This window comes from Neopsephotus bourkii, unplaced genomic scaffold (genome assembly GCF_033783945.1).
Source record: "Neopsephotus bourkii isolate Nb327-2 ecotype Australia unplaced genomic scaffold, CSIRO-AGI_Nbou_v1 NB_1376, whole genome shotgun sequence".
Lineage (NCBI taxonomy): Eukaryota > Metazoa > Chordata > Aves > Psittaciformes > Psittacidae > Neopsephotus > Neopsephotus bourkii.
The window spans coordinates 1,729,518-1,748,409 of NW_026901855.1; the positions used below are offsets into that span (position 1 = coordinate 1,729,518).

At 42.6% G+C, this 18,892-nt stretch overlaps 2 protein-coding genes across 2 annotated transcripts; one reads left to right on the forward strand and one right to left on the reverse strand.

Moving 5' to 3' along the window:
• Nucleotides 1-1,148: 1,148 nt before the first annotated feature.
• On the reverse strand, nucleotides 1,149-8,945 carry FAM161B (FAM161 centrosomal protein B). Its single transcript, XM_061367352.1, has 8 exons — nucleotides 8,712-8,945; nucleotides 7,026-7,588; nucleotides 4,957-5,294; nucleotides 4,418-4,545; nucleotides 4,000-4,149; nucleotides 3,397-3,514; nucleotides 1,863-1,993; nucleotides 1,149-1,667 (listed from the first exon to the last, which is right to left on the reverse strand). Exons 1-8 carry the CDS (start codon nucleotides 8,858-8,860, stop codon nucleotides 1,577-1,579), a joined length of 1,668 nt encoding a protein of 555 aa, XP_061223336.1. The 5' UTR covers nucleotides 8,861-8,945; the 3' UTR covers nucleotides 1,149-1,576.
• A 347-nt stretch (nucleotides 8,946-9,292) lies between these two features.
• Nucleotides 9,293-18,547, forward strand: COQ6 (coenzyme Q6, monooxygenase). The gene is made up of 12 exons (XM_061367380.1): nucleotides 9,293-9,473; nucleotides 11,129-11,263; nucleotides 11,954-12,012; nucleotides 13,166-13,289; nucleotides 13,734-13,864; nucleotides 14,206-14,313; nucleotides 14,413-14,475; nucleotides 14,792-14,899; nucleotides 15,303-15,505; nucleotides 16,602-16,717; nucleotides 17,124-17,290; nucleotides 18,393-18,547. Exons 1-12 carry the CDS (start codon nucleotides 9,308-9,310, stop codon nucleotides 18,420-18,422), a joined length of 1,410 nt encoding a protein of 469 aa, XP_061223364.1. The 5' UTR covers nucleotides 9,293-9,307; the 3' UTR covers nucleotides 18,423-18,547.
• Nucleotides 18,548-18,892: the final 345 nt, after the last annotated feature.

Genomic DNA, 18,892 nt, shown 5'->3' on the forward strand with positions numbered 1-18,892 from the left:
AAGTTTCATTTTCCAGCATCATCAAGTATTATGGAAATTAGCCACCAATTTTTGAATACCCCTTAAAATATATGTGCTCGAATTTCACTCCCACTGCTTCAGATACACCCATACAAGCTCAGTGGGCTTTAGACCACGGAGACTTGGGACATGCAAGAAATCTTTCCTTCCTCTTTCAACGTGACAAGGCATAGTGACAATGATTACTTCACTGTGCTTTTCCAGGGGATACAGGAGAAAGAACAGCCTGTGCCCTGCACCATCAAACCTATATAGATACCAGTGCACTGGTAACAGCCTTCCTTGAACCCTCCCAGGTGCTTAAGCCGCTTCTCAGCATGAAGACAGTAAGGAGCACTGTTGCAGTCCAGCAAATCTTCCAACAGTGGAAGTATAACATAGCAGCCCTAACCTCAGGGCCTTAAATTCTTAGACCTAGTACCTTGTTAAGATTAAAAATGGCAGCATCTCATTTTTCTATTTTTATCTAATGTAGTAACTCTTACAGGTACTGTATTTTGGATTTGATGATGGGGTTCTGTTGCTATAGCATAAGGAGAAATGGATTGAGATGATGAAGATGCAAAGAGACACAGTTTCTGTTTAAAAAGTGAGGAAAAGGTGACTGATAAAGAAATAGGACAATGCAGAAACATAATGGCCATTTAGAAATCTTTTAATCTCAAAGTGCTTTGATACCATAATTCTCAGAAAACATTCCAGGTGGCAAGGGTTTGTATTCTTGGGATTATTATTACTGTCAGGTAAAGGAAGCCAAGTAATATGTGAACTGTACCATTCAAGATGTGCCAGGCATCTGAGTGCAGTGTGCTGACAGGTAATACCTAATCTTTCTTCAAGTAAATCCTTGATATCACATTAATGATAGAATTAGGACAATAGTAATCCAAAGTGATGCATTATTTAATTACGTTTTTCATAACTCTGGTTGTCTTTCAGACTAAATGAATGGCCTAAATTGGTTAGATGTTAAAACAGTTTCAAATAATGACATATGGGAGATTTTTTAATAAAGACTATTGCTTCTTCCTAATGGGAGGAGGGAGCAGAGCTGGTAACCAGTGAACAGAGTTAACACCAGGGGAGGACGTCCTTCTGAGTCTTCTCCCAAGGTTGGTTGGTTGGTTGGTTGGTTTTTTTTTTTAGAAATACCTTGTTTAACAGCATTCTACCACACAGATACGCAAACCAACGTTTGGCATACTGAAAAGTATTCTCCCCTTCCTGTGTGCTTCTGTAGCACAAATACAAGCAGCTGACACTAGAGGATGCACCTCTTCAATCTTTCATATCTACTTTTATCCAAAGATAGTAGTTCAACCTTTTAAACTTGTTGTGTTGCCTGTTAAAGAAAGGAACTCTTGTGAAGACTAAGGGCACAAGGTTTGCTGGATTGGACAAGACATGCTCTGAACAGCAGTTAGTCTGTTTTTCTTTACTAAGTTCTCACATCTCACCCCAGAGCAATTTGTCAGCCTAAACCATAAAGTTCCTGAAGATTAACCTGGAGAATCAAGATAATCAAGAGGTGATTGATGGATTCTTCTGCTAGATCTTACGTTGCCATTTCCTTTCCAGTCTGTTCCTCTTGAGGTTCTCCTCCCTGTACAGTACAGGTGTCCTTTTCACCCCGAGGCTTGGGCACTCTGCAGAAACAGTGACTGTTAATCAGTCATGCATAAGAAATGGAGTGCAGCCATAAGAATTACGAGAAGCTGTGATGCTCAGTAAGAGAAGTGATGTGGTTGATTTGCTTTTGTCAACACTAGACAATACAAACTGGAGCAAGGAAAATATTTTTAGTAAAAGGCAAACGAGCTGCATTGCATTGTTTTTATTACCTGTGAACATCAGAGTCTTCTTTCAGCAGGTCAGTGGCATCTTTCCCTTTTTTCCTTACAAATTCTTCGCTTAGCCCTAGCTGCTGGAGAGTTTGCCTGTAGTGACGCTCTGCTCCTTGACGAGCATCATGCTATGAAATCAAAACTTAAAACAGTAAGCATGTAGAGCTGGGGCTTCCTCATAACAGTCCAATCGTTCTAAAGTTCATGGCTGACACCCCTAATGAGAACAAAAGGACAGCTAAGGTCCAATCCAAAAATTTCTTAGCCATACAGTACCAAAACTGAATACTAGGAAAACGTCTCACACCTCTGAAAGCCAGAGCTCACCTTTTCTTGCTTCTGTTCTTTTTTCTTCCTTCTTCTGTTCTGTTTCTACAGCATTCCAGTCTTACCAAAGAAACATACTTGTGTCTGAGCCCTGACCTTTTACACTTGAATTGAGAATATGTGCAAAAAAGTATTGTGAGAAATTCTGAAAGTGTGTTTGCTTGTAATTTGTAAGCACTAATGACAGTGAAGTTCAGTGAATGGAGAGCATCTGTCAAATAGCTTTGTATCAGCTCATCTTCATGAAACTGAAAACCAAGCATCCTGGATACTATATCCTCACTGCCTCCAAATAACCCTTGCAAATTTATGTAGTCTGAGATGACCATTTACCAGAGGGACTGGCCAGTTCCTAAAGATTAAGGTACTCTGTATGGAAGGATAGATACCTTGTCTTGACACGAGTGAATGCTATCAGTACTGGTGAATTCTTATCAACCTGGCAAACAGAAATGTTACCAATATTTATCATACAGATTTGTCTCTGCCTTCATTAACCACTCATCTGAACAGAAAGTCTGACCGAGGAGGGTACTTTCTATTGAGAAATCCTAAATCAACATATTGTCAATGTATTGTCACTGTGTCTGTAACCAGATACCATCCCTGCAAGGAGACAGAACTGAAAGGGAAAACCCAGGGAAAACGATACTTAGAGTGAAGATTGTATCTACACCTCAAGTACAATACACATATGCAGCTGATCCTGTGTGATTGATGAGATGTGCTGAATGCAACCCCAGAGAGCAGAGCTTGCATATGATACAAGCTAAGTAACTGTCATTAATGTTTTTTCTAGTAGCACTAGAAGTACAAAGAAAAAGTGCTCAACTGGAGAGGGTTTTAAGCAAAAAAGTTTAGAATAGACTGCAGGCTGTGGTGTTCAGGTACAGAATAGGTGTGCATGTAATTTCTGGTGTGATAAAGCCTTGATTTTGATCAGACCATGTCTTTTGATTGCCGTATATACTGGAAAGTGCTACGACCAAGAAATAATTCTGAGTGGTGGTTTTTCAAGTGCTGGGAAGGAATTTAAACCGGGTGGCCTTCTTATATGTTATTTTGAGTGTGGTGAAGAGCCTATGCAAACATGTGCATCTCCTTATCCATGAACTAACTTGAGACTAGATTTCTTAATACCTGTTTTAAATGAAAGACAATGTATCCTGTTGCCCAGAAACACTCTGGAACTTTGACCCGTTACCTTGGTGACCTGTTCAAAGAGGTATGGTCTGTTCTTGACTCGTAGCTGCATTTCTTCCAACTCCTTTCTGTATTCCTTTGTTCTCTCTCTCATTTTTTGCCTGAAATGGAAAAGTTGCCTGTATAATAGAGGTTTCCTCTGACTGTATGTAATCAGGAATGAGGAATCTCAGTAACTGTTCTGTCCTTCAAATAGCTCTGGTAGTTCTCTTGATTCTGAATGTGGGCAAAAGTAATCCTACTGTTGGCAAATTACAGACCCATTACAAAGCTTTACCTATTAGACTGTAAGCAGAGAACCAATGTTCACATCTTCAGAAAATGTTATGTGTGCTTTACCAAACTATATATTTCAGTTGGCTTGTTTGTACAAATGAGTTTCTACAAACATTAGTCTAAAGGAAGCGTTCCATATGAAAGGAATAGTGTGGGGTTGTCACATCCCATACCACAAATGGATGTGGAATGGGTATGACAGTCAAAAACTTAGGCTAGGAAAGTTCTTAGATCCAAGTCCTCCTAAAGAATTATCTAATGCACCCCAGTTAGTAGAACAAATTATTATTTCTCTGAAGAATAGAATACTGACCAGTTCTGTTTTAACTTCTTGTGTGTTTCCTCCAGACTTTTATGTGGATCCAGGGCTTTTGCTCGGCTGTTCACTGACTTCTGCATAGCTTGACATTTCTTTTTCTGCTTCTCTAGCCAATAAATTCCTTCTTTGTCTCCTTCCTTTTTGTTATCTTGGGAGCATCTATATAGAAAAAAGTTACTAATGAGCTCACTTTAGACTGCCAGACTACATGCTTCACTCTTGTAGTCCTTTAAGGAGAAAAGCGAAATTTCAGACACACAAGTGCGCAGCTCCCCAGTCAACTGAGAGGGAGAACAAGAATTAGCAAAGAACGAAGACAAAAACATTTAGGAAATGTATTCTTGATGTAGTTGGTGTGATGAGGGAAGACACTGACCGTTTTCCTAAATCAAGTCATTAGCTGTTGTAGACAAACTTTTCTACTTACCTAATAGCTGATCCCCTTTTTCTAGTTGCATCTGTAATATGCACTGGAAGGGTATTGGAAGAGAGAGAGGAAAGTCCAGACGGAGAATGCCTTTTCTTCACTAAAACCTTGGACAGTTGCTGAGAATCCTGGGGAGAAAAAAGACAACAACAAAAAAAACCACAACAAACACACAAAAACCAAAGGAAATTCATTCAGTGTATTTGTTTACAGCACAGAATCTCCTCTGTTCCTCCCCCAGAGAGAACAGTTGGGATATGTGGCAATGGACTCATTCTTCTCTTTCCTGTCAGTAGGAATTTATATGAGGAGGGGCTGAGGGGAAGGAGACATGATTAGGAGTGTGGAAGGGTGGCTGAGCCTGAGCTGTCATAGCTTATCTCTGTTTAGAATTTTGCTCTCTGGTTTGTCCCACAATTCTGCAGTACTCCCAAGGCAAGGATGGAGGTCACAGGACATTAACCACCATTAAAGAAATGCTATGCATTTAATAAGTTGCTGTATTGATGAGAGAAAGCAGAACTATCCAGTCATCTCACCTTTATCTTTTCATTAGCCTGCCTCTGCCTGCCATGGAGATTGGAAGTTCTCAGCTTGAATGGCTTATTATGAGTTGCTTCTTTGATTTCTTGTCTTCTTACTGCTTCCCTCTGAAATGCCCAGTAGAGTCCTTCAAAATCCGGTATTGTTGGATTAATCCTTGGCTTGAAGCTGAAACTTCTGTCCTGCAAGAAGCCAAGTCTTTCCTGCTGAGTTTTAGCAGCAGTTCGGGATTGAGGCTCCCTCCGATAGTTGCTGGTATCTATAGGAGCTACGGAGCTCTCAAGCAAATCCTTTGCTCTCATTTGAATGCGTATTTCTCTGTAGAGTTCAGCTTCTAATGAATCAAAAGCAATGAGAAGAATATGAGTGACATAAAAGGCTGTGAAATTGCCACTGCATAACCGTAAACTTTTCTTTATGATGGTAGCTATGCATGTAGGAGAGATCAGACATTCTGTGTTCTCTTTCCCTACTTTCAGCCTCTCTCCTCTGCCTCCCGGGAGAAAAAAAACCAAACACAGATAACTAGGAAAAACCTGGCAGAGTCTCTAAGGTATGAATCTCCAGGTATCTTTCACTTATCTGAGTAAGTTACTGGACAGGCCTTCTCCTCCCATTCCTATTCTTAGGGATATCAGGCAACTTGTGCCCTTTGTCTCGCAGGATTGTTGTGTTAATCAAGGTTCACCTGGGACTTTATGTGATTATGTTGATTGTGTGATCTATGTGGGCTGTTCAGATACACTTGTGGCGGATGATGCCTTTTCTATATTAAGATTCAGCAGTGTTTGTCTATATTGGAAAAGATTTTAAGTGAGGAGCGTTTGGTGGATGGATCATGTCTTGTGACTTCTGTGACAAACTTCCATAGAAAGAATGGGTTTCAATGTATAGTCTCAAGTGACTCCTTTCCTGTGCCGCACTAAACATTTGTAAAAATGCAGACAGTTTGCCTTGGGGTGGCTTTTTGCTTTTAAGAAAATAAATCAATACTGCTGTTTGCAAACTAAGACTTTTTTTTGAATCTATTTATAACTTTGGACTGACTGAGGTATGAAATGTTCATTCCTCCTCCCTCCCCATATACCAGAAACAGAACAGTAGCTTGTCCTTCGCTCTCTTTCACCTTTCTAATCTATTACAGAATGTTTTCTGATGAAAAATGAACTGGTGTTCATTTTCATGTACATGATGTACTCAAGAAGAAATCAGTGGGAAATGGTGAAAAAAAAGAAAAAAGGATGAGAAAAGCAGTAAGAATTATCAAGGATGGGTTTAGTTCCTATATTCAAGCATGAAGTCTGCATTCAAACTTGCTTGCTTCAAACTTACAACAGGTTAGGGGGGACCTTAAGCCATCTGAAAGAATATGAGCACCAGGAAATTTTCCTTGGCTGTTCCTCTGACCAGAATGGTCCTGATACCTACCTCCACTGGTTTAGCACTTAAGAAGGTGGAGAGCAAGTGGGAAGGTAACTGAAAACATCAGAGAATGGCAGGAGAGACCTGATTACTGCACCATCACTTTAAAACTGAACTAACAGCCTCATTTGGGCTCAGGAAGTGCAGGGCTTAGGAATCCTGTGCAGCACAGATCACTTGAATGGGACTAAAATTGTCAGTTTCAAGATACTGCACAGACCTTGGGACACTTCTGGTACTACATCTGTCTTCATATTTGTGCCACAAATCATTTATGTCCCTTTAGATTAATCAAAGGTATGGAATCCAGTGCAGGGAAAGATTCCCAAGCAAGCATGATTTGCAGGACAAGGGGTATGGAAATCTGTCTAAAGAGCTCATTGTACCCACATATCTGGGGAGTGGCACAGAACTGCTGCTGCTGCCATGGGTACAAGACTACTGAATTGTGGCCACTCTACTGTAAAGGTATCTAGATGAAATGCAAGGACAAGTGATAAGCAGGAGACTGAACAACACAAGGAGATGTAATGACACTGGCTTTATACTCCAGCTAATGCGCTATGAGCCATGATCCTACCTCCCAGCATGGAGATACCAAGGGACAGGCAGGGAGTTAACAGGAAGAGCCCTGGCATTTTACCTTTGAGTTTATCTCCAAGAAGTGGGCCATAAGTAGATTTAGGAAGTTTTTTACTGGCTTGCTTCTGTTTGGAGCTGTCATTTGGGATTGCTTCTGCCAGGAACTTTTGTCTGATAGCTTCTTTCTTTTTCTCCTCCTTCTCCAGGAAGCTGAAGGGCCTCAGGGTTGAAAGTAGCAGCTCCTTTCTTTTCTGTGTTGCTGTTTGCCTGCGAATCTCATTCTGTGTCATTATTTCTTGATAAAGGGGCAGAAACACATGGGCTGGTACAGGCTGTGCCCGAAACTGTTTCTGACATTCAGCTTCATCCTGGCTTTGCCTTTGGTCTTTCTGTTTGTCTAGTTCAAGAAACATGTATGACTTCATCAACTGGGACTTTCTGTGAGCTTCCCGCAGCGTCATTTTGAAAGGCTGAGGGATGGTGATGGAAGGAATCCAGGGAGAGGAAGCACTTTTTGGCCTCAAGCGGGATTTAGGAAACAAGGGAGGCTTTTGCTGATCCCAGGTACTGTCCAAGGTGAGGTCAGTCAAAGAACTGGACTGCTTTTTGTTACCAGATGTACGACTAAAACAAAGACATCATGAAGGGGAAATAAGTGAAATTATTAACAAAATAGATATATTTTATAGGAGACACTGTTGATTAAAAGAAAGACACTGTAGCTGATCTGGTAGTTAAGACAGGCTTAACGTTTATCATTTTTAGGCTCTATATTTTGCTTTACTATCAAAGTTGGTGAGCAGAGCTTTGCCTGCTTCTGTTTTCCATGTATGGAATGGTGGTTATGCTTACTTGGCTTTGTAATGCAGTTTACTGTGCTGCTAGCACTGTATTGCCAAAAAAAGCTACAAGTAATCCCTAAAGTTGGAACTTTCTGGTTATCTGGCTGATAGCTACTTAACGTTAAAGACAAACTTAGGACAGGCAATTAGGCACACAAATCCTAACAAACTGCACCAAACACTAGCATTCCCAAGATGCTGATGACAAGCCATTGCAATGAACTGCATTAGTGCAACTCTTAAGAGGTTCAGCTGGAAACTTTGTAACTAGGAAGACCATATAATTGATTGCAAGAGAAAAAACAAACCAGGACTGTCCTGGGTCTCATTGAAATAGTGAACTTCTATGGGCATGTTTGAGAGTGATTATGAAACAGAGTAAAACAAGATATTTAGGGAAGGAATAAATGCAGGTGAAATGAAGGATTGAGATGGATAAGGGTGGAACAAGTACAGGAAAATGGGGAAAAGGGGGGAAACAGAAGGTGCCAGTCATGTGTAAATGTGCTCCTGGTCCATACACTTGCCTGTCGATTGCTGCACTCTGTTCGTCATACATTATTTCCTTTGTAAGAGTATGTGTGTGTGACCTGCTAGTGAACTTCACTGAGAAAGACAAGAAGTCTGGAAACTCTGTGTTGGAGACACCACAGCTCAATGGTGGATGCTGTGAAATGTGTGTGACTTGCTAGCAAATTTTAAGCATGATTAGGTGACGAGCAGGAACAGGATTTGTGCTGTTCACATTTTATGTGAACGTTGCTTATCTGGCCACCTATTGGCCCCATCCTCTCTTGTGTGAATATGCTTCTGGTCAGTGTTTTGATACTATATATGTGCATCTTGGGACTTCATGCTCCACTTTAGAAGCAGTAGGATTCCCACATGCCATTCTGCCATCCTACCTTACAGCCTCGCACAGCTTGTCACACAGGACTGCTGTCTCCTGCCTAAAACCCTCCAACTCCTTATCCTCTTCGGATACCCCGAGATCATTCCATAACTTTGCCTGGTGCAGTAAGCCCGGCTCTAGCGGAGACTGCTGGCCCCCCATCCCGACAGGCTGTTCCCAGCTCCTCGCTCGGTGGCAGGAGGCACAGCAGTCGGTCCGTTAAAGCCTGAGGGGATGCCGTGTCACCTGAAGGAAAAGAACAAAATGGAGAGAGACTCGTTTCGAGGGCGCGGGCGCAACCCCAACCCCCGCCCTCCCGGCGCTACCTGAACCGCGCTACCTGAACCCCACCGCCAAGATCGAGCCTCACCTGCCAGCCACCGCCTCAGTCCTCCAACAGCTTCTCACCAATCAGCGAAGCCGGCAGCGCCCTAGGCCCGCCTTTTTGGCCTCAGTAGCCAATCAGACTCCAATATGGAAAGCGCACACTGCTCGCTCATTGGCCCTTGGGAAGAGGTATTTCGTGTGGTGCGTGTCCCTGGGTACGTTGCGTTGTCATGGTTTCCCGGAGCTACTTCCGTTCAACGGTGTGCGGTCACTTCCGCAGCGATGGCTGCTGTGTGCGGGAGGGGCCTCATGGCTCCTCTCGGTGGGCGGTTGTTGGCCGGCCAGCTGGCTCCTTTATTATCCCGGTCTGCTGCTGCTGCCGCGCCGCTCTACGATGTGGTGGTGTCTGGCGGGGGTATGGTCGGGAGCGCCATGGCCGCCGTGCTGGGTAAGCCGGTGACCTTCCCGCCCTCCGCGGTCGGTGTTGCCTTGTGCCATCGGCCCGGCCCGCTGCCGGCCCCGCGAGGCTGCAGTCGCGGCCGCGCAGCCGGAGGCGGTGTCCCCTTCCGCCCCTGCTGCAGAGGTCGCTGAGGTGTTCGGGTCTCCTCCACCACGTTGTGCGAGTTCAGCGAGTCGTGGGTTTTGTGTCCGAAACTTCAAACCGGGGCTTTCCCAAAACCCACACGGGTCACCATGTGGAACATCGGCTGCTTTTATAATTCGACCTTAATTAATTAATCTGTGTTGGTGGTAGTGTGAGGTAACTATGTAGTTATCACTTAGGATCTTAATGTTAAGGATCCTTTTGTAGTTTCCTTATTCCTGCATCTTCTTGTGACAGCACTCTAAAAGCAGACTTGGAGCTGTTTGTTTAGCTGATCGTTGTGATGAGCCATGTCCTATTTATGTGTGTGTGTGTGTATGTATTTATATGTTAATGTAGCCATTACTTTGAATTCTGTAGGTTACTTGTGATTCTGTCAAACACAGTCACCCCTGAATTGCCAGTGCGTAATTTCAGCCATTGATGAAGATGTTTTTCTGATTCTAAGTTTGACTTGGAGAAATCAATTATTCTCTAACCCTGTAATTTAAACACTGGAATACCGCATTCAATGGATTAGTGCTTGCTCTGTATCACTAAAGATCCTGACAGTAGTGTCAGTTTATTTGTAACATTGTTTCAGAAGGTGTCACAGTGACAGAAACCTAAAGAAAAGAGTGCAAAGTAGATGGGGAGCAAAGGTCTTGAGCAGTAAGTGCTTTGGAAGTGTAAGGGTTTACCTTGCACACTTACTGTTGTGCTTGTGTTGTTGACCACAGTGGAAATGAAACAGCACAAGGATTCCCCACCCCCAGCAGCGATTCCTGAGGCTAAAATGCAGGTTTGAGACCTTTGAAGAGTTGAGTTTATGTTATACATAATCTAGAAAACGATCAGGATACTCCCATTATTAGGCTGCAGTACCACCAAACTGCATGTTCTAAGGACACCGTTCTGTGGCCACAGCAGTCAGATGCAGTAAGAATGGCTCAGTCAGCTAGTGTGATTTACTCTAACTGAGTCATCTCTTTATTCTTTTTCAGTTCTCTTTAATTGAAAGTGAAAGTCTAAACTGCCAGTGCTATCCCACTATCAGCATATAAGGATAAAGAAAACATTAATGTAGTTGCTAAGGAGCACAGAAGTTTTATTTTGATCTCCTGTTCTAAGTGGTGAATTTATGTTTAAGCTCTGAAAAATGTGTTCTGAGTATGGAGTTGCATTGCAGACTTTGCCTATTAATACTTTAATAATGAACTTGCATAACAAGCTAGGCACAAATTTGTGCAAAAATGTGAACTTTGTGCAAAAAGAAAACTTTTAATCCATGCTTTAACTGCAAAAGGTTTGTCTGTCTCAGTGACAGGATTGTAGTCAGGAAGTTTTAAAATATGGAAGTTTACTTGCCTGGTCAAAACCTGTATCATAAATGCATTTCCTTATTGAGCTTTGCAACTACTCTTATCTTATTACAGAAACGTAGCTGTTACTGATACAGGAATAAGGAATGAGATTTTTGGCAGGAACATTGTAGCAAAGCATGTATTTGCTTATTTTAGGGCATGATATCCACTTCCATGATAAGAAGATCGCTTTGCTGGAGGCTGGTCCTCGGAAAGAATACAACCATGTGCCAGACACCTACAGTAACAGGGTCAGTTCTATCTCCCCAGGGTCAGCAACCCTCCTAAGCAGTAAGTGTGTTTGCTACTGTTTGTGTTTTCAACAGTATGTTTGAGCTGCTTTCAATTTGATATTGACAAAACCCCTCTGAACATGTGCTGCCTTCATCCTAAGCTCAACAGAATTGTGTGCCTTTGTCTTTCAGTATTCTGTATGCTGAGTTGTGGCGATTAATTAAATTAAATTGATAACAGGGATCTATTTTCTGGTATCCTGGTCTGATCTGTTACATAATAATTTGTGACGTTAGCCCAGCAGGACATTGTGAGGTGCTCTATCTACACCATCTGGAATTCTGTGTTCACAAAAGATGCACATAATTAGTGCTCTGTAGTGTGGTAACTCACTTCTGACTAATTTTCATTTTAAAGATTTGAGCCTTGATTCCTTGTGGAGAAAGGAATGTTTTAAACAATGATGGCCATGCATTTTTGTGTCTGTTTTATTCTCAGTGATGGGGCAGAAAGAGTTGACTGTTAAATCATGTTGTCCATGGAAAGCAGTTGATTCTTTACTGCTGGCCTGTGTTAACAGTAAAACAATGTGATGCTGGAGCTGTAACAGTATTGAGGCAGACCTGGCCCTGTCTAGGGGTGGCGCAGGCAGAGTCTGGACATAGATAGACAGGGAGGGAGAAGTTTTGTTTGGGTCTCAGTGTCAGATGTGAACCTGTATTTCCATGCATTTGTGTCCTTTTTCAGGTTTTGGTGCCTGGGATCACGTCTGCAGCCTGAGATTCAAACCATTCCAGCGAATGCAGGTGCCTTACTTAGGGCTGCAAATATACTATATGTCTGTCTCTTGTAACTTCTTAGAAGTACTTACATTAATGATCCAAAGTTTTTTTTACTTTGGTAAAGGGCAGGTTATGCTTATGAGGGTTCCTGTTACTTTTTTTGGGGTAGCAGTCTTATCGCAAGTTCCCACCCTCAGAGTCTTGATGTTACAAGATGAAACATTTATTCTTAATGGAAGCTGTAGATATTGAGGCAGAGGTTCTTGCCAGGAAATAAAAGTAAAGGTGTGTGTTGGTTTTGGTTGGGATAGAGTTAATTTTCTTCATATCATCTTGTATGGTGCTGTGTTTTGGGTTTGTGATGAAAGCTGTTGATAACAGGCAATTGCTGAGCAGTGCTTAGACAGAGTCGAGGCCTTTTCTGGCTCTCCCACCACCTCACCAGTGAGAAGGCTGGGGGTGCTCAAGTAGTTGCGAGGGGACACAGCAGGGACAGCTGATCCCAACAGACCAGAGGGATACCCCACACCACGTGGCATCATGCTCAGCAATAAAAGCTGGCGAAAGGAAGAAAGGACACAGACACACAAACACATGGACACACACACACGTACATCCATTTGAAGTAATGGCATTTGTCCTCTCAAGTAACTGTTACATGTGATGGAGCCCTGCTTTCCTGGAGATGGCTGAACACCTGCCCAACAATGGGAAATAGTGAATGAATTCCTTGTTTTGCTTTGCTTCCACATACAACCTTTGTTTTACCTATTAAATTGTCTTTATTTTAACCCATGAGTTACGTCACGTTTCCAATTCTTTTGCCCATCCCACTGTGGGGGAGTGAGAGAGCTGCTGCATGAGGCTGAGCTGTCTCCTGGGGTAACCCACAGCAAGGTGGTAGGGGAGCTTTATGTACTAATTATGTAGAAAAGAAGTAGGGATAAAAACCTTTTGTTGCAATTAGTTTCTGAGATGCAGCTAGATCATTGTATGAAAGGAATTCTGTGATGTACTTCAGTTGCTGGGAACAGACAGTAATCCTGGATGTTTCCTCCAGTTCGGTATTTCTAGATCGCCATGTTCCTTTCCTGTTGAGATGGATACGTTCATAGTCCCTGAAAGGAGAAGCACTTCTTCATCGTGTAGCTTCATGTAATGTATTTTTCCTTTGTAGGTGTGGGATGCTTGTTCAGAAGCCATGATCGTTTTTGAGAAAGACGACTTAGATGACATGGGTTATATAGTGGAGAACGATGTCATTATGTCTGCTCTCACAAAACAGCTAGATGCAGTAGCAGGTACTGGTCAACTTCTTTAATATTTTATGTCCTGCAGAGAGCTTTCAGTTACTTGCCTTCCGTTATGTGCCCTAAGTTAGAGGAGCAAAAAATCTAACGAGTAGCCCTGATAACTCTGAGACATAGGCAGCTTCTTGAATTAAGGGGGGAGGGAGGAATCTGTATTCCAAAGGCTACACAGCCCAAAAGGAGTTTCATATGTAATTCTCCAGAACACAGTCTCTCCAAAAATAGATTTAATTAAAAGATCCATAGCTTTCTATTCAGAGCGGGCATTGCAGTGACAAAGGGTTGGCCAGTTTTGATCTTTTAGGGTGCCATGAGAATTGTAGGGCCAGGTCTTATGATGCCAGTAAGACACACGTGGCCTTTGCTTTTGTAGTTGTGTTTCCTTTTTTTGTACCTGTATTATGCTGTGACTGTGGTACTTTGTGTTCCCATCAGACCGGGTGGAGGTTTTCTACGGGAGCAGAGCAGTGGGGTATACGTGGCCCCTCCCCTCTCACAGCTGTGGCACAAGCCCTTGGGTCCAAATTGAGTTAGCTGATGGACGCAGACTTCAGGCCAAACTGCTGGTAACTAAGCTTTTCATTTCTGTTGATCAGGCATCATCTCTCTCCCAAGTCTTTTCCCCTGGATTTGGTTCTGATTCCATGTGTGCCGCTCCACCCAAGTGGAGGGCTAGAATGAGGTGAGTGGCTAATGCTGTCAGAGATGCTATGAGACACAATGCTGATGTGAGGCGGCTGTACTGAATTGGACAAGAGCAGAAGGGTCCACTTCTTCTGTTTTTTTGGGCAACCTTTTTTTCTGAATAAACAAAAAATGTCTTTGTGCAGGCTGAGGTTTATAGACTGGAATATTGGCTTTCTTAGGAGTTGCTGAAGAAGTTGCTTTTTATCTCTTTGTTTTGTAGATCGGTGCAGATGGTCATAATTCCGTAGTCCGGAAGGAAGCCGAAATTAAGAGCATTGAGCATCAGTATGACCAGTCAGCTGTGGTGGCAACTCTTCATTTGTCTGAGGTGAAATTCTGCTGATTGACTTTTCCATAAGCAGGTGATCCAGGTCTCTAATTGATAAGTATCCACTTGGGGTTGTTTGGTTTTTTTTTTCCATTGTAGGCTACAAACAATAACGTAGCATGGCAGAGGTTCCTTCCCACAGGGCCAATTGCACTTCTTCCGGTAAGATGACTTCTGGTCTCCATATTTATTTATTACTTTTTAATTTTTATGTTTAGTCTGTTCTTTTCTAGTAATTCTGTTCCTGTCTGGGCCTTTCTGTGGTGTTGCCGTCTCTTAAGAATTTATCCCACTCCACTTTTCAGTTACAGCAGATTATTTTTTTCCTTGCTGCCCCCTATCCTTAGTATTTCCCACTTGCAGCAAGTTGGACTGGAAGAGTATATGCAGAGGGACTGGTGTGGGGCAGGGCAGTGGGAGATCTCTGCACTGATAATTTATTTTTGCTTCTTTTTCTCTTGACATCCTCTTGAACTAGTTGTCTGACACTGCCAGCTCTCTGGTCTGGTCTACATCTCATGAACATGCATCGGAACTTCTCACTATGGATGAGGAAAGTTTTGTGGATAGCATCAACTCTGCCTTTGTGAGTATCAGCCTTGTGGCAGGTATGAGGCTTTGTTGTAATCACGAGAAATACAATGGAACCCTACAGCTTAAAGGATAGTAATGGGAGAGGTGGATTCTTAAGTTCCTACCCCTGGTGAGGATAATACTCAAAGGCACTTACCAAAGATGGAATGAACCCGTGGGACTGAATTAAGTTAGTTAGAAGAAGTTGAACTAAACTTCCAGAAGGTGGGAAAGGTAAACTCATCCTAGTTGGGAGCCTCTCTGTTCTAAAATTATGAAGGTAGTTTCTTTTACTGTATAGTTCTGTCCAGGTTGTTAAAATTCAGTATTTGGAGCTCATCTAGATTTTTTCAATTGGATTCTTTTGTATGTCTGGTTTGGGTTAACATGTAAAGGTTTATTTGTTTTTTTTTCAGTGGAGCAATGTAAACCACTCTGACTTCATTGACACTGCTGGGGCCATGTTTCGATCTGCTCTTTCATTCCTGAGGCCCTCAGGGAGTGCAGTCCGTCAGCTACCCCCGAGCATTGCTAAAGTGGATCCAGAGAGCCGAGCCATGTTCCCGCTTGGAATGGGGCATGCAACAGAGTATGTCCAGCACCGCGTGGCCCTGATTGGGTAAGTTCCTGAGTGGCAGCCCTCATGTGAGTCGGTTGAATGTTATTAGAAATGATGCGAGTGCAGCATCAACAAGTTAGATAGTTAGAAATAATCTGTGGTTTGACACTATGAGGCTCATGTGCTCTTGTGCCAACAAAGTCCTTTTGTGTGAGAAGCAGTCTGTGCATTGTGTGAGCTTTCGATGTAAGTTGCAAGATAATTATTTCCCTTTCCTGGTTTGAGTAGTCCAGTAAAACAGTCCAGTATCTCATGCTGACCCTGTACTTGCCCAAACATTTTAGCATCCATTCTGTGTACCAGTTTGAGATTTTAAACTTGCCTTTCTTGAAACAAATTAAAAAACCTACAAATTATTCTGGATGGATGTCATAGGCTTTTGTACAGTGGCCTATAGAAACACGAAAATACCTCATCTTCTGCATTCTGACGTTACTTGTACTTTTTCTCTGCCACAGCTGCAATACACTGGTCCCTTACAGTAGTTCTAGGATGCTGGATTATACTTTGGATGCTTTTCATTTTTCCAACTTGTGAGCCACTTTGTGACTGGGAGCACGCTGTGCTTTATAGCTTGTTAAATGATATTACATTTCATACCCAAACTTTATTTCATTTCTCTAAGACTCCCTTATCAATGTGTCTGGCTTTGTCCTTTATAAGTAAGTCTGATCATGAAAGGACTTTGATTTTGTTTCTATTCGATGATATCCCACTTCTGTGTGTTCATGATGTCTCTCTACTCTGTGAAATGCGGCAGGGATATAATATACCTCCTGTTGTGCTCAGATCACTTACAAAAACACCAAGGCCTGTTCCACACATGGGCTGAGAGGACTTTGGCTAGTCACCTCTTTATAATTTTTCCTTTCAGAACTGCCTTTTGTTATCTTTCTTTTGTCTTGCTTCTTACAACTGGAGAGGCAGTCACGTTGTTCAGCATAGCGTGCAGAGAGGTACTGGATAAATCATGTGTGCTGCTGTAAGGTGTTCATTGCAAGGAGGTGAGGAGTGCTACACTGACCCTTCTGGGGTTTGTCTGCCATTATGGCTTTCTTCAAGAAGGGATATAAATTTCTGCCTTTTCTTGCTCCAGGGATGCAGCACACAGAGTCCACCCACTTGCAGGACAAGGTGTAAACCTGGGCTTTGGTGATATTGCGTGTTTAGCTCACCACCTCAGTGCTGCAGCCTTCAATGGGAACGATCTGGGTAAGGACCCAAGACACAGATGGGGCAGTGAGATGGTTGGTCTTACAGGCCTTTGCTGCTAACACCAGAACAAGCATTACCTCTACTGCAGGTGAAGCGTGCTGCTGTCTTGTGTTTGAAAGGCACCAGCATCTTAGAAGCAAAACTGTTCTGATGTCCATTGGCTGTGGAGCAGTTAGAGAGTCTTGGATGCAGTTTTCATCCCACAAACCTCAAATCTGCCTTAAAAAATATCTGCAGGATGATAGCTGAAGAAGTGGTGATGAAGAGCACTGGCTGATAGAAGGAGGCCTTTATTAAGATGGACCATTGCATTCTGTGTTTTCAGTTGCCGCTGAAGACTGCTATAAGACTGTAGATAAGACGCACAATTGTTTTAATAGAAGCATTCAATTATCTCTTCCAGGGTCCTTAAAACATCTCTTAAAGTTTGAGACAGAGCGTCAGAGGCACAATGTCTCCTTGATAGCTGCTATTGATGTGCTAAAGAGGCTTTACTCCACGAAGCTGGCTCCCTTGGTATTGCTGAGGACATGGGGATTGCAAGCAACAAATGCCCTGCCTCCTGTCAAAGTAAGAACCTCCCTTTTGTGAAGGCTGTAGGAAGAGCCCAGAATATTCATGAAACATATGCAAGCTGTAAAGATTTTTTTTGTTTGTTTCATTTTTCTTTTAAATGAAACATTTTTGGTGGGAAAATGCATCACGTTCAAACTGAGGTTGTGTGTCCCAAGTGAACCAGAGGAGTTCCTAAATAACTGATGGCTCAGTTGCAACTGCCTTCTCCGGCAGCACAAGAGAAGATAAGGGATCTAAGTGTCTATACTCTGTATCAGTAGTTAGGGGTTAGAAGTCATTAATAGTCTTTGGCTTTATTTTGCTATGGCATGAAAATGTGGAACTTAAGCTGCATTCCGGAAATGCTCTATGAAACCCAGCGCTATGAAGACTCAACTAAGAATAAGACATCAGGTCACTTGACGGATGTGGTGTGCAGCTCAAACGAGTTACCTGTTTCTGTGCTGTCTTGTGCCTTGTGAAATTGTTCCCTTATGGCAGAAGTGCAGGTCTTTCTAATGGAAACTGCCTGAGTGGTGAGGAGGTTCAGTCTTAAACACAGACCCTCTATTTGCAGCCTGTCTGCCTAAGTTCTGATTTCCTTCACTGGATTTTCATGAGGTTCAAACCCTCATTTCTGGGTTTGAATGTTTTATTCCACAAATTGAGTCACTTTCTTCGTATTAAACACAGGTGGCCTGTTTCCTTTGTGTTACAGTCACTGTTGAGCCATGATAGTTCTCTTAGAGGAGCAAATCCTAAGGTGTAGTAGCTGCCACTGGCAAGATGTCTTTAGTAGTTGCACTGAAAGGCTGTGCTGCTGCTTCAGTGCTCAGAGGTGTTTTTTTTTTTCGTTACTCTGTTTAAAGCAGAAAACCAAATGAAGACCTCTTCCCTGAGCACAGAACCTGTCATAACACCTCTGTTTTCTGCTGCTTCAAAAGGAATGTCGCAACTTCCTTAATTTGGTAGTGTATAGGAAGAGTGCTCTGCACTTGGCTAGAAAGGCTGACAAAACTTGCCTGTATATGTAAAAGGGAAAGACTGTAGCTGGTTTCTAGAATGTCTGTTTCTTACTAGTTTACAAATGACTTGTCTTTTTCTTCTCCTCTTTTAGGAGCAAATCATGGCTATTGCCAGCAAGTGACATGCTGTCAGTTTGGAACAGCAGCTTGCCTGTGAACACATTGCCCTTACAAGGCGAATGACTGACTTGAATCTTTGAATTGTGTTATTTTAATTTAACAATAAAACTGAGGGATTGAGCTGTCATCCACGGGTTTATGCAAAAGTCTCATCTGCTCTCCTCAAGAGGATTTAGGGTCTCTTCCTGTGGTACCATGATGTCTTCAGCCCAGAACAATCTGTACAATGTGCTTTCAATTTGGGCCTCTTGGGTTGAAGACTGAGGTGGAAACGGTTGCAAACCCAGCACTGAACTGTGCCAGCTACAATTTTTACTGCTTAATTACTTTTGGTTTTCTCTGACTTGATTTCTAGAGCTGCAACATCACTCCTGGGCTCTTAGTGCTGCCTGGACTCAGAAAGGAGGGGTAGTGTTTAGCAGAGGGAGACAACTCATGGTGGCAGATATGTTTAAAGCTTTAATCTGTCTCT